At 41.6% G+C, this 15,698-nt stretch overlaps 1 protein-coding gene across 6 annotated transcripts in view; it reads right to left on the minus strand.

Moving 5' to 3' along the window:
* The window catches only part of LOC117255201 (protein tweety homolog 3), a 28,853-nt gene extending 13,356 nt beyond the window's left edge, over positions 1-15,497 (minus strand). For 2 of the 6 annotated variants that reach the window (XM_078166138.1, XM_033623851.2), the window contains exons 1-3: positions 14,999-15,497; positions 13,497-13,682; positions 5,258-5,454 (exon numbers count right to left, since the gene is read on the minus strand). In XM_078166138.1, the coding sequence (XP_078022264.1) occupies positions 5,258-5,454; positions 13,497-13,622 (323 nt within the window). In that variant the 5' untranslated portion in view covers positions 13,623-13,682; positions 14,999-15,497. Of the gene's footprint in view, positions 1-5,257; positions 5,455-13,496; positions 13,683-14,740; positions 14,882-14,998 lie in introns of those variants that run through there. The other 4 variants (XM_078166139.1, XM_033623852.2, XM_078166140.1 and 1 more) reach the window with 3 other exon arrangements.
* Between the last annotated feature and the right edge of the window lie 201 nt (positions 15,498-15,698).

A 15,698-nucleotide genomic window follows, 5' to 3' on the forward strand; every position in this document is an offset into this window, starting at 1 on the left:
ATCTGTAAGCGCTGAGTTAGAATATGAATGCTTGAAAGTCGCTAATTCACGATGACATGAATATCTACAGAGTTCTCTGTGTAAGAAGCCTACATCGACAATACATGTGACGTAGGTGAACATGTCTGTTACGCTAATTTGCATGAAGTGGCATCCCAATTTGTAGGTTTAATTCCCTAACCCTCAACACTACCCCTTCATCATTGAGGGGAATCTATCTGGCGAGTGCACTTGAAACCAAGGGGTAAGGTTAAGGGAAGAGAATTGGGATTGGCCCTTATACCCTATGACATCACAAGTTTGAGACTTACTTCTCTGGTTTCAGGCTTTGAGAGAGAGTACCTCATGTTCACAAATATTTATTTCACTTTTCTATTTTATTTCATACTCATTTCACCTTTTCTAAGCCAATCAGAATTCTTAATTTAGGTGGTGTTCCCCCTTAAGTTATTAAGTGCAGTTCCCCTTTTAACCAGTAACAGGCGGTGCTGAGGTCCTTGCTTTGGTGTCACCCTCCGGCCTCCAGCAGGCACAGGACTACCAGGAATGATTCACACACACACACACACACACACACACACACACACACACACTCAGAGTCTACACAATAATTGGGTCACCAGACCGCACATAATATGATCCTTCTGCAGCTTTGCATCCACATTCACACATGACACATGCTACAATATCTGAGGTTCGGGGCCTCAACACCCTTTCTTCCAAACTCTTGTACTCCTTAACCATGTTCACACCACAACCAACCCCTTGCCCACCCAACACCACCAGCACCACCACCATCACCCCCAATACAATCTTCTTTACACTCTCTATTTCTTCACATCTAAGCCTCCCTCCCCACTCAGCCCCTCCTCACCATGCTCCTATTTTCTCACTCACCCTGCAAAGCTCTTGTAGCCCCCTCTTCTGTCTTTGTGTACTGTATGAGTGCATGTGCGCATGTGTGTGTATGACTGCACTCTTTGTATTGATGATGTCTCTGTCTGCACACTAACAACAGACAGATTTGTAGAGGGATATTTATGGCCATTGTTAAGGCAATTCATTCTAGCCCATTAGATCTTGAGTAGCCCCGCGTTACAGCTGGTTTACACACACACACGCCATTGTTTAGGTGTGTGTGGATGTGTTTCGGAGCTTTACGACGGACTTTATGTGTACATGTGACATAAAACAACAAATACAGAGGGAAATGGACTTGACAAGAGGACAGAATAAAGATGAATAAAGGCGTGGAGGCATACTAATGTGCTGGAATATAAATATCTTCTTTGTTTTCTGTCCATTCCTCATCCATCCCTGCCTCCCACCATCTTACTCCATCCTCCATGTCATCTCAGTTTTAATAGTAAATCATCTCCCTCCACTCCTGTTGGCTCATCCTCTTCTTTCTTCTTGCCTGCCACAGCTTTCTCTCCCTACTTCACATCATCCCTCCTTTCTGTCCTCCTCTCTCTATGAGTTTCATCTCACTGGTTTAATACCTGCTGCTCCTATCAGGGGGATTTCATGACTTTATTAACCAACAGCTTAGGATATGAGATATGAAAGGGACGGGGGGCAGTAAGGCAAAGGTTCATAAGTCAAATGACTGACAGCACACATTGTCCAGCTTAGCACTGATTAAAAACAGCTCCCACATAGAAAAACACACATAGATCACTACAACATCATTTTTCCTTTGAGAAGCAGCAACCTGTTCTGAATGATGCTAACTAAAGAAGACTGAGCGCCGCTTGAGTCTCTACTTCAGTCCATTTTCAGGTGAAACAGACTGACATCGCAATGCTAAAAATGCTTTGCTCTACCTAAATGAGCACACTAAAATGCACTCAGCTGGAGCTCAGTAGTCGAGAGAGTAAATGTTGTATTCAGTCAGAATTGGGTCCATGGTGAGTTCAAGTCCACACCACATTGATTCATCTGAATCCAAAATAAAAGCATCCAATTAGTGGTAGAGCTAAATGACATGTTTTATTTCCTACTCAGTACTTCAGCGCATTCAGAGTACACAAACTAACTAACTAACACTTAACCTCACTACTGACTACACACAAGTGACAAAATGTTATCAGCAGTTAGACGAGGGTGGCATACTAATGATTATCTTTAGGGATGCACCAATCTGTTCTGAATTGGGGCCCATACTGACTTTAACTAGCACGTCAGGTATCAGTCATTTCATAGCCTATCCACATCAAAGTTAAAATCCTTTATGTTTTTACGATATCAAACACTGTTGTCAATACTAAGTATGGCTGACATTTATTCACAGTTAATGAATGCATTTACATTCTGTGATAACATCTCTGTTTAGTAGCCTTGATCATTACTGGCGATGTTCACAGTTCCCATGCCGGATTTAAATTCCCTACCTGCACCACCAGTAACCATGGGTGTTCACAAATCAACCAGGACCAAAATCTTGAAAATTATAACTTCCAATACTCTCTTTTTCATTGTAGTCACCTCACTTAACAATGATTACAATAAGCTACAATGAGCAGTGTGACATACAGTTTTTAAATTTGGGGGAAAATGAACACTGGTTGAGGTATCAGAATAAGTACTGGGAGACAAAAAGTTGAATTGATGTATCCCTAATTGGTTTCATTAGTATGTAATCTCTATCATTTTTTAAAGCAGAAATAGTAAAGTTTTTTCCTTTAATGTAACATTATGAAGTAAATGTTGACTGTACAATGTAATGGCTGTAGAATAATGACACCATCTGCATTTAGATGGTGGGTTCCTTGGGTTCCTTATAAGCCTCACTTTCACTGTGCAATTTTGTCTGCCACCGGATAGGATCTACTATGAAAATGAAGGGTGGATTTACAGCACACAGGAAGCGCATCAACTACTGCACAGCCAAAACAGAAGAATGGCAGTGCTTTTGTTTCCTGCAGTAGATACTGATAGCTATTCCAAGTTACTTCAGAGTACCCGTGTAAGTTCTTTCACATAGTGCTGTAACATGACAAGTCACAAAACTGCCTATAAAAGGTGACAACAATCTAAAACCCAAATATGTTCAATTTATTCCTGAGAAACTGGAACTGGGATTTTTTTTATTAATATTAATAATTAAAACTTTTGATTAATTTTCCATTGATGAACTAATCCATTAATTGAAAATCCTTTTTTCAGCACACATACTGCACATGTGTAACACAACAGTAAACAACCCAGTAAGATACAGCTTCTGTCTAAACACACTGCACCTGCACACAAATGGAGGAAGTCCACATGTGGTTGGTGTGGTGCCAAAAATAAAGTATGATGTCATATTAAATTGTGGACAAAGAATCAAATGAGCACACCCGCAAGCACACACACACATACACTCTCTCTCTCTGTCTCTCTCACACACACACGTGCAGATCCATATCAAATATTCAATACGAAATATTATAGCTAATCATAAAATATTAAAAGCTGCAAAAAACAGGCTTCAGCACTGAGTCACGCGAACACACACACACACAGACATAGCTCCCCCTGACTGTATAATTCATTTCTCGTCTCTGCATCAAATCTGCTTCTGTCTCCATGGCAACCTTTCTAGGCCAGGGAGAAGGCCGATCAGAGAGAAATAATAAATAACGGAGGGAGACTAACAGAGATGAAGAAAAAGGGGAAGAGAGGGTGAAAATGTCTGGAGAGGGAAAATAGAGAAGTGATGAGGGAGTAAATGAAAGAGGAATGGTTTTTATGTTTGTGTGGGTGATGAAGAGCAGAGTCCACGCAGCCCAGTATTTGTGGTCAAAATACACTCCGGCTTGTTACCGGGTCGATTGGGTGAAAGATCTCTGAGTGTACACAGCCCTCAGAGTCAGATAAACACTAACAGTGGAGTGTAACCACTTGGCTGGCTCCCAGTCGCGCCACATGGGCTCTCTTGCTAAACAAGACTGAGTGGACTTGATTGGTGCAATGTAGGTAGATTTACAGTCATTACAGTATGTGCAGTGCATATGGCTGCTGCCCAGTGAAAACCTTGTATCTTCAAAATGTTGGCTTTGCAAAAAGAGAGAAAAGCAGCCCTGTTTTCTGCTGGATAGAAGTACATTTTTGACATTATCAAACAGTCTTTAAAGGGTTTCCTCAGACTACCCTCCCTTCTGTTCAGTATCCCTTATTTTCCCCAAAACTCACACATAAGCACATCCCTCTTTTACTGAACTAAAAATTAGTAATTCCACACAACTGCAAAACACAGTTTACTATACGTCAGGCAGACTAGTTTTGTATATATTAAAATGTTGAGTAAGTTTTAAGCAAGTGTTTGAAATTTCTGCAAAATAAAACATTACAGGATTGTACAAATAAGTGAGCTCCAGTAACTGATATAACATTTTATTTCCAAGCCAGCACGGCCTGTATTTGTTTGTTACCATCTATATTTACAATGAAGTCTGTTAATCAGCTGCTAGGGTGATAGGGACAGTGGTGACTGCAGATATTGGATCCCTCACACCCCTCTATTTTCTACCTTTCCGGCTGGTGGAGTGGAAGCGTAATGGTGACATGAATGCTTCAACATGAAAAGATTGTTCCCATTAGCATTGTAAAAAGCTTTTTTTGTGAAATTGCCTTTTCTCTGGCATTTCCTTACAGTTTTTTATGTGCACATTTTAAAATTGCATAAAAACAGGTGAAAGGAAACATAACTATTAATAAAAGGAAAGTGACATTGCCCTGGGAGCACATACTGTTAATTGGGTAACTACATGAACAAACATAGAGGCTCTCTTGCGCAGTTTTAGTTATATGGTCTAAACAACTATACACACTTTGAAAGAATAATCTAATTTCACTTGTCATTTATAAGTTGCAGTAACAAAAGTAAGCAAATACAACTAAATTTGAAGTAAACTTAACATTTAAATATGAAACATAAGTTAAGACTAATAGTTAATTTACTTAGCTTTTTCAAGAAAATCAGTTTCCTAGATTTTTGGATGAAATCAATTTGTCAGATTTTACAGTGCAGTAATACCCTGTATTATACAGAGCCAACAAATCAGGCGCCAATCATCCTGTATCAATGTTGAGAGAAAAGTTATAAACTCCTCGTGTGGCTACAGGGCAATTCCTTTACTCAGGGAGAATTTACTCAACCCTTTTTAATAAAACAGATCCTACACTTGCAGCAGTTGCAGGAGGACACCTTCAAATACATGTGACTTTATTATAAATGTACAGACATGTTACTCTTATATGGATAACCTCTCACCTGCAGACCAGCGTGGCGATGATGACGCACCAGGCGGTGCAGCAGCAGTCAGCGCTGGGCTGCTGAGAGTGCGTATGGGAGTGCGAGGAATCGTCACTCTTGCGTCGCCGGCAGCAGAGCCAGAATGAGTAGAAGAGGAGGAAGAGGAGGTCCAGGCCCAAACACAGCAACGCCACAGCGCCAAGCAGCAAAATGGACTGGAGAGAAAAGGGAAAATTGAGAAAAAGAAATGTATGATTTCATAATAAAGTTCATGTTGTGATTTTTTTCTGTCAACCTGATTTTGATTCATTCAGTCCTTATCACACAGAAGGGGACAATTTAGGAAGTGGGTTGAATATACAGGAAGCAAATTAGCTGATATAAGCAGAAACCAGATACAAAGACAGACCACATGATTTAGTTTTCCTGTATAGACAGATGCACACAAATACACAAATTGTGTTCCTCTCTCCAGCTATTTGAGGACAAAAAATAGTGGCTGTTAAATGGGTGTTTGATGGATACCATGAAAAACACATTTGCACACCATCAAACACGCACACCTCCATGGAGTAAACGGAAGCAATGCAGTTTGGGAGCTGTGTGCGCTAGAGACCCACCACGCAGATCACACACCCTCTAAAAGCTTTGAAGTGTAAAAGACAGTAGGGGTGATGGGGGCAGACAGAAGGAGAAGTGAGGGGGGGTAAATTTGGAACAAAAAAAAGAGGCTGGAGAGACAGAAAAGGAAGAAGACGTGAGAGAAGATGTCTGAACTGAACACTAAAAAGGGAGAAATGGGCAAAGACAGAGATGAGGGCTGTTACAGCAATTTGCCTTGAACTGACGAAATCTTTTTTTAGCACACACACACACACACACACACACACACACTGCAATGTTAGTTTTTTGTTCCCCTCTGGGAATGTCTGGAAAAGTCATTGTACTGCAGGGCCATGGAGAGACTAAGGCACGTTTCTGGAAACCTAAAATCTCCACCTGCTAGACTACTTACAGTAGACAAAGGATTGGTGCCACAGTTCTGCTTGAAACAGCAACACTGTGATTCTGGGGACTCCTTCATGAATGATAACAAAATCTGACTCCACCTCTAAGATCCTCACAGAGTTCCTGGCTTCCCAGGCTTCTTCACTGCTGGTTTTTGCGCTGACCTCAATTTTTCCTCACTGCCAGCCAGCAATTTCCTCACCCTGCAGCAATTTATGCACCTCTACTGTAAATATTCGCGTATATTCAATGAGTGTGTATGTGCCAAAATTGACATCATATTCAAAAATGCATTTAATGGATTATGTTCTGTTTTTTTAAATATATCGGGGATGCAACGAAAGCATAATAGTCTGGAGCAGTGAATCCCAACCTGGACCCCCAAAATGGGCCAAAAGATAAATCTGTGGAGTTGCAAGATGATTAACACGATAACAAAACCACATAATTTTGTGACACAAAATTATTTCAATTATTTTTTTTTTTTTTATTACTTTCCTCTAATCTTTGCAATTTTGTTCTTGTGATTTATGGGATAACTTTATTTTTTTTTTAAATAACTGAACTGGTCACAATCAGTCAACATATACAACCGTTGATGAAGGGTTATTTGGAGGGGTCACGAGCCAAAAAGGCTGGGAACCCCTGCAGCAACACTAAAGGCCCTGACACACCTAGCTGATGCTCGACCTTTGGTCAATGTCGGGCCGTCTGTAGCCCTAGTTTCAGCGGTGTGTTCCACACTTTTGGGACAAGTCGGCCATTGTCACTTGTTTTTTGGCCAATTCAGCAGGTTGAATCGGCATCAGAGCCTGTCGGTAAGAAAAATCGCTCTGATTGGCAGTTCAACTGCGCGCACGAGACGAGAAACAGAAGTGAGGAAAGCAAACAAACAGCTCAAGTCAAGAGGGTGTGAGATCGAAACAAACTTTTTACATGAAATAAGATTTTATTTTTAGCCATTGAGCTGCTTAGCAGAAACAGTTTGTAGATGTTTGTGTAGTGCACAGTAAATATCATTTGTACTTTCGACATGGGGTTGTGTTGTTAATGTGCAAACTGGTGAACTGCTGTCTTGAATCCATCCTGTCAGTCTTTTAATTGCCTTTTTTGAATGACAAACACAGACTACTGCCTCTGGCTGGTATGGAGAGTTATTTCATTGGCTGTAGTCACTGCAGTGTGTTCAGGTGCAACTTTGATGGCCGAGACACAGGTGGCGTGAGGCGACGCAACAGTCAGCCTTCGTCGCCACTAGTTCTTTGATGTGGTTGGGTGTGTCTTGGCCTTAAAAGTCTACAACCACAGTAGCACATATACACAGCAGGGTTAGAGCTAAATGCTAACTTTAACATGCTAACATGCTCATAAAGACAATGGTTACATGATGAAGACATTCACCATAGTAGTTTAGCGTGTTAGATGATTTGCTAAAGAGCACTAAACACAAAGTACAGCTGAAGCTAACCGTAATGCCCTTTGTTGTGCAGGTATTTGATCATAAACCAATTTCAGGTGCTACATTCTCTCATCTCTGGAGCCTGATATAGCATGCTGTTTTTCCTGGGAAATTCCTGAACTTCAGAAACACCACAGAAATGACTGTTTAGTCACACTAGAGCCAGCTGATGTGCTGTCACTGGCTTGTCTTCGACGCAACAAATCTCTTTTCACAGTGAGAAACAATGCAGCCTAATAAGGTCAGCATTTCCAAGTAAAGGGAGAGCTGTGACAGATGTATAACCAGGCCAGCAAAGGGCGCTGCATCAAACCTTGAGGGCTACAGCCAATCCAGCCAGGCTAGTAGGTCAGTGGCACACTACAGTAGAAGGGATACAATATGATATATAATAGGATGTGACCTGCAGTGGTGTAATGTGACATCTGAAGGGAGAGACGAGGGCTAATCTTCGTTCAGCAGTCCAAACCACAACCCTCAGTCCCTGCTGAGGCATCTAAGTACTTCTATTGTCTGAGCTCTCTAACCACACACCCACAGCTAGGAGATATTAACTGCAAGCATTAAAATGAACTTTAAATATTCACACTGCACAGGTGATGGACATAATATTAGTTTAAATATCACAGAGTGATAATAGCCTTCATCCAATTAAAACCTATGCTGCAACTTGTGAAATACTCAGTGAGGAAAGCCTGCATTTATGTGTCAATTCTGTGTTTCTGTCACCACCGCATTATTATTTTCTCATGGGAAAGCAGTTGGTAAAGCCTCGCTGAGTGAGAGGAAATCAGCTGATTGCTTTTTCCCAGACTGGTATTCTCCCAACAGGTTAAAGAAGATAAACGGAGGATGGGAGGAGAGGGTCCTGATGGGAGAGGAGGGGGAGATAAGCTCTGCAGATTCCTTGTCTCTGGTATTATCCTACGTTATTATCTACAGGCTTACTGCTAGAGACGTTTTGCTATGGCAAAGGATTGCTGTGCTGCACTAATGCATTGTTTGATCTCTTGTGTCTTTAAAATCAACGTCAGAGCTTAATACCATATAGAGTAAAATGCATTAAGCTTTAAGAATGAAACCTCATGCTATATGGATGTTTTCGTGACATCCATCCACCATATATCATGCTACAGAAATGACAACAGGATTACACAGAAACAGAGATATACAGGAACCTGATATGATAAAGAAAGTATGTTATTTCATTATGAATTTAACTGTAGAGCTAAAACAATTAGTCAATTGATAATACAATCAACAGAAAACTATTTGGCAACTATTTTAATAATAAATGACTTATTTCAGTCACTAATCAAGCACTTTTTGTCATATGTGATATTCAACTTAATGTCTTTGGATCTTGTAGTCCTGCTCAGGTGAAACAATCTGACTTTTGACTTTGGGAAATCTTTTTTTATGTTCTGAAATTTTATGTAAAAAAGTGCATTAATTGTCGAGAAAATAATTACTAAATAAATTAATGATAAAAGTAATTGTTGCAGCCCTAAAAACTGTTTAATCAAAACTATTTTTTTTTCATTCTGCAAGTAAATCAAGCAAATGCCTGTCACAATATCACAAAACCCAGGGTGATGTATTCAAATTGCTTGTTTTTTATCCGACAACCAGTCAAAAACCCAAAAGTACTTAATTTACTGTGACAAAACAGAGACAAGCATGCTCATTTGAGAAGCTGGAACCATGACGGTCTGGCATTTGTGCTGACAAATTATTTTAACAATAAATTGACTCTAAAAATTCTCATTATCATGTCAGTGCTAATGTGCATATAAAGCAACAGCAGCTGATCCAGGACTGTTGATATCTGGTGTGTGGGTTTAATGTTAAACGTGTAATCTGATTGAGGACCAGGTCTCTGCAGCCACTTCACTGCACCCCCACTGTGTATGATGGCCGCTAGATTAACTGTCAGGCTGACAAACCATCAGAGCAGATTAAGCGTGGATCAATTAGCTACTAATAAGCATGGTGAGCTTGACTGTGCATGTGTGTGTAGTACTGTGTACTTAGATGTAAGTGTGTGTGTGTGTGTGTGTGTGTGTGCGCGCACATCTATGCGACTGGAGATCAGCTTGCAGGCTGGAGGAGGGGCTAAATGTTAAACGCCCAGGCACAGTGATCTACTTTCAATCTGTCCATTTGCGTGTGTACGTGCACGCCTGTGAATGTACGTGTGTGTTTGAGCTGACAGGATCAATCACTTCCACCTCAGTAAGTTGTCCTTGCACTAACCCTGCCTGTGTGTTACTCTACAGTCGGGCCTCGCCTGCTATCCTCTCAACTTCTTTCCCGAGGCATTGGCTGACCTCAAGTTCATTCTGCTAATATTCACCTGTGCTACTAGGTCAAAGGGCAACCAGAACACTTAACCTCAAAATCTGTACTCAGACAAAAGTCTTTGATGACCTGTGTGACATATTTCTAATTTTAAATACAAAAAAGAGATTCAAGAGTGGTACCTTTTGACATCGATCCACTTTGATCCTTCTTTAAAATGCGATGAGATAATGTCTTCCACTGTGCAAACTGTAGCATACTTTTCAAAATACCAATTACAGTCTTACTTTCCACAGCTGGGAATACAGTATGTGTTATTACAGGTCACATGATTCCTCTGTAATGTTCTGCAGCTGCTTTAACTGCGGCTGGTAGCTGACTCTGCGATTCTACCATAATACAAACAGACGAACGCACACACACACACACACACACACACACACAGATAGACACACAAGCTATTCCAATGCCTTGCAGAACCTCAGGATAAGAGCTCCAATTTCAGCTCCTCAGGAAAAAAAAATAAAAAAGTTTTCTTGCAGAAAGCCACAAAGTCAGCATCCCAAATAAAAATCAAAGTCATCAGAGACCAACTGCTCGTTGTGAGTGAATGCTAAACAGTTTTTTTGATTGTGTTTGTTTAAGAGCAAAAACTTCTGCACAGGAGCGAACAAGAACATGAGTGAGTGAGTGAGTGACATTGTGTGAGAAAAAGTTTTGAGCAGCTTGAGAGCTCAAGAGCTGAATACAAATGAACCTGTGCCAAATCACATCAGAAAGAAAAACACTACACAGAAGAATCTCTCTCTATTGTGTGGGGGTGTGTGAGAGTGTGTGTTGTGGTGACGGACTCAGTGCACTGAAGGACACTGTGTAGGACCTTGTTTATATGTGTGTGTGAGTGAGTGAGTGTGTGTGTGTGTGTGTGTGTGTGTGTGTGTGTGTTTCTCAGCTGGATGAGTGGATGCATGAAAGCCTTTGAGACAGATATACTGAGCCAATCTAAAGACGGGCTTCAGTGAAAGAGTGAAAGAAAGAAAGAAAGAATGAAAGAAAGAGAGCATTCTTTCACAACAGACTCCAGCCCTCCCCTTCCCACTCTCACCCCCCTTCCCTCCCTCCCCACTAACTCCCTCCCTCCCCCAATCCAATTCAACCTCCCTCTTCTTGTTCTTCTCACCCTCTATCCCTCCCTCTCTCTCCCTCCGTCTAGCCAGAATTAATGATTTCACCCTGAATGGGACCCCTATATTCACCCACACACACACAATAACACGCACACACACACACACACACACACACAGCCCCTGAGGGAGATCTGTGACCTCACCTCGACAAACAACACTAAGTGCTAAATACGCAGTGACACAGAAAGTGAACATACTGTATGTGGCATATACGTACAGCACATACTGTAGGATATGCACAACTGCCGTACATACAAATTACGTGCAAACACATGATCATGGTGCAGGATGCTCAATGACATAGAAACAGCCCCGTCTGCTAAAATATGTCAGGATGTAATTAGTCTAAAAAGGGGGTCCTTAAAATTCCAGTGGTCACACACATTGACACACACACTCACAAAGGCCCTTAGTGAAACACTGAATAGCTCGCAGGAAGTGGCTATTTGGCAATTTAGAAGCACCTCCCATGGCTCATCGAGCCTTCTCTCTCTCCGCTCGCCTCCAATCAGTCTCTTTTTATCTTTCTCACTCCTCTCTCCCTGCTTCCCTCTCCAGTTCCCATCTCTCTCCCTTGTTCATGGCCGTGGGTGCCTTCCCACGCTCAGCTCTTGAACTTGCACGCCTTCCCTCCTCTCCCCCGAACATGTCAGCAAACTACACTGTGGGGTGACTGCAGCCCATGAAATGTGGGATTCTAAACGATGTGTCTCGGCTTTATGCGGGTTCGCAGGGTCTGTGTTTTCTGGTGCAGAGACCTGGAAGTCACCTTGTTTGAAGATTCAAATGAAATGCAGCAAAACTGGGCCAAAGCCCCTCTTTGAGACAGAGCTGCTCTCTAAGGCAGCGCTGCAGAATCAGTAAGTGTTTTATCACAGAATAGGGCAACATATTGACAATAAATTGATAGTATGATATCAATATACATATCACCTTAGTATTTGGATACTGTAATATCATAAGCTTTGTCTTTTCTTGGTTTTAAAGGCTGCATTACAGTAAAGTGATGTCATATTTTGGACTGTTTTGGCTGTTCCAGCTGTTCTATTATTTGCCTTCACCCACTTAGTCATTACATTACATTACTCATGATCATGTATCAAAAATAAATATTTTGTAAAAGCACCAATACAATACAAACACCTACAATAGGCTATTGCTGCATATTGATATTAAGGTATTTGGCCAAAAATATCATATTTGATTTCCTCCATATAACCTAGCCCAATCACAGAACGACTGAGTAATTCCAGCTTTTAACAACTTGTAATGATTGTTTTTCTTTCTGATTATCTTTGCAATTATTTGATTAATCAGTGAACCATTAAAATGTCAGGAAATAGAAGAAATGTCCATTGTAGGTTCCCAAAGCCCAAGCTTGTGTCCTAAAATAACCTGTTTTGTCCAAAGCCAATACTGTAGTAGTAAATTTACAATGATATAAAAGCAGGACAAATCTCAAATTTAAGAAACTGGAACCAGAACATGTCTGGCATTTTGGCTTTATAAATTGCTTGAACTATTATTAATCAGTTATCCAACTTGTCATCGTCACTATCATTTTCTGTCCACTGGCAGAACCAGTGCTTCCCACTTTTTGTCTCATGACCATTGGAGAGCCAGGCAAGCAATGCCTCCTCACTATCCCTCATCAGATTTGGTAGGATGACGAGTAGGAGCTGCAAGCAGTACATCAAAGTGTCATTTTAATACTTTCTAAAGTCCAGAGGAGGTGAAACTGTCCAGTATTTTCAAAGGAAAAGGCAAACCTCTGAGAAACATTCCCCCAAAAAACAGTAAAAAAAAAGCATAATTTTGTTTAGCAGAAATGTTGTGTGTTTTTCTTTCCTATTTGCTATTAGTCTTGTAGTTGCTTGCAGATTTATAATGAAATTATGCGTAATTTATATTGAAATTATGAGTGCCAACCCCCTGGCTGGGAACCACCTGAGTATTGATTAATCAATCAATAAATCCTGTTTATATTTATCCATAACAATGATGGAGCAGGTATGGGATCAGTGTCTTAATTCAAGGACATTCCCCCCTCTCTCTCTCTCTTTCTCTCTCCCTCTCTCTCTCTCTCTCTCACTCACACACACACACACACACAAAGCATTGATCGATGCAGTGAGGGAACCCACAACTCTGTGGGTGACAGCCTCAGTCACCATTTGGCCACTCTGCTATGAAATTACAGTGTGGGCAGGTGGCAGGAGGTGGGATGATAAGGTGATGCTGCATGATGACTTGGATGATGAAATCTGAGTGGGAGGTAATTATTCCCCTGTACTTGTCTTACCTTCTGGTACTCAGAGTCCTCCGGTCTGAAGTCACTGCTCACAAGCTGGAATTCGATGTTGAAATGAGGCAATCGGTGGAGCAGATTCACCCACCAGGGCGGAGAGTAGTTCACCACGGCAGCCATCCTGATCCAACTACCTGCCGGCTGTCACTTCACTCTCTAACCTGATTCCTCACACGGACACTGTAGAGAAATTCAGGACCATAATGGGAAGTTCAGGACTGTTAAGGGTTAACAGGGCACAGAAATGACTTCATGCTCAAATCACACCAACTGCCATGATAGATGGAGCTAGGAAACAGCTGGTATTGATGTCATCTCACCAAACATATTAGGCAAGATGAAGGCTCGGTATCTACAGTCCTTAATACTGTTTACCATCAAAACTTCACAACCTGCATCTATCAACTGGAGCAAATTACTCATGACTGACATTATTATAAAGCCAATTTGATGAGTTATCTGTGATTAGTCACTGACAAGGGTGGGATAAACATGCCAGTCAATATCAACATGCCAATAAACTGCACATGCTCTTTTGACTTTTGCTGAAGATACACTTGCACATTGTCATATTATAATGTCCTGTTTTTCTGTGAATTTTCATCAATTGTGCAACACATCCTTTTTTCACTATTATCTGGCAGTTGTATGTCTTTATCTATCAATGAAACACCTGCACATGCTACTTCGTGTGATTAAATAGGCTAAAATGCTGCAATATGACATATTACTTCATTTCAGTTGTCTTTAAAAATCTGTGCAACTGGAGTCCATCATAATGACTTGGATCAATATGATTATTTTACCATTTAGCGGCTGCTTTTCTTTACAGCTCCTGGTGTAACCTATTGTATGGGCAGCTTTGTTATATGTACTGTGCCTGTATCACGATAACATGGGCAAAACTAGCATCATTAAAAAGCTAATCTGTCATCCCCACTCTCATCAACAACAACCCATTAAACGCATTAATATAATGATGATATTCGTGCTAAAATGCCATTTTAAACAGCCCATTGTACGCATATATTAAACCTTTAAGGTCATACTGTAATATGACATGCTGTACATGAATTATAGCAAGACAATAGCATGGCTGACAGCTACCTCGCATCACCCAATTTACGCCCATACGGCAAAACACAGGCTTCGTGAGATAAATGTGTTGTGGTCGGTGAAATGGCCGTTATATCAAACCCCACACACAAACACGACTCTTTCTATTACACAGACTTAACTGTACCACCGCATGTAGGTCAACTCAGTCGAGGGTATCCTCACATATTCAAGCCGCAAGCCTTATTTATTCTCACACATCGTGTCGATAAATTGCTAGCTTTATCCTGCTTTGTCCGTTGAAACTACCGCAGTCTCTCACAGAGTCGTCAAGGCAACAAGGAGGAGAAACGGCAAGAATCCGCTTCAGGGGCTCTGCATGTCTGTGGGACATCAGAGCCTCCGCCGTGTCGGGGAATAGGGACCGTGTTACAACCTACCTTGTGAAGCCAAAGCGGATGCAGACTCTCGTGTAGCGTAGTCTTGGGAGTCCAGGCCGGCGTATATTTCACCTATTGTCTTCCCAGATCCGGTGGTGGATTTGAACACCACAGCCGTGCGCTGCTGCATCAACGCGGCCGTACCGAGCTAGCTGCAACGACCGAGTCGGCTGCAGTCCCAACCACATTGAAAACGACGGAATAACGGTCAGCGACCCCGGTCCGCTCACATTTCACCGAGACGCCCTCCTGGTTTGACTGCCTTCTACGAGTGCAACAATGCCACGGCAGATTAGGGGTTAAACTCGTTGACCCGCAACCCAGTAGCTTTCTTTTTTTTATATAGTTTATGCCGTCGTTGTCTTTCTTAATGCCATAACGGGTTGAGCTCGTCGGTGCTGTTCCCACGGTGACCGTCGGTTCAGTGCATTTAGCGCTGCGGCTCTTCAGTTGGATGATATTGTTGGAGCGTGAAGCAAACACGGTGTTTAAAAAGCCCTGGAGGACGGGGCTTTGCGGCAGCTCCAGCTCTGCAAGAGCGTGTGTGTGTGTGTGTGTGTGTGTGTGAGTGAGAGAGAGAAAGAGAGAGAGAGAGAGTGTGTATTCGTGTGTACGCCCGTATGTGTAAATGAGGGACAACAAATGTGCAAAGAGGTCGCCCCCTATCGTTAAAATGATGGTAATACAGGTTACAGTGGGA

This window comes from Epinephelus lanceolatus, chromosome 3, assembly GCF_041903045.1.
Source record: "Epinephelus lanceolatus isolate andai-2023 chromosome 3, ASM4190304v1, whole genome shotgun sequence".
Lineage (NCBI taxonomy): Eukaryota > Metazoa > Chordata > Actinopteri > Perciformes > Serranidae > Epinephelus > Epinephelus lanceolatus.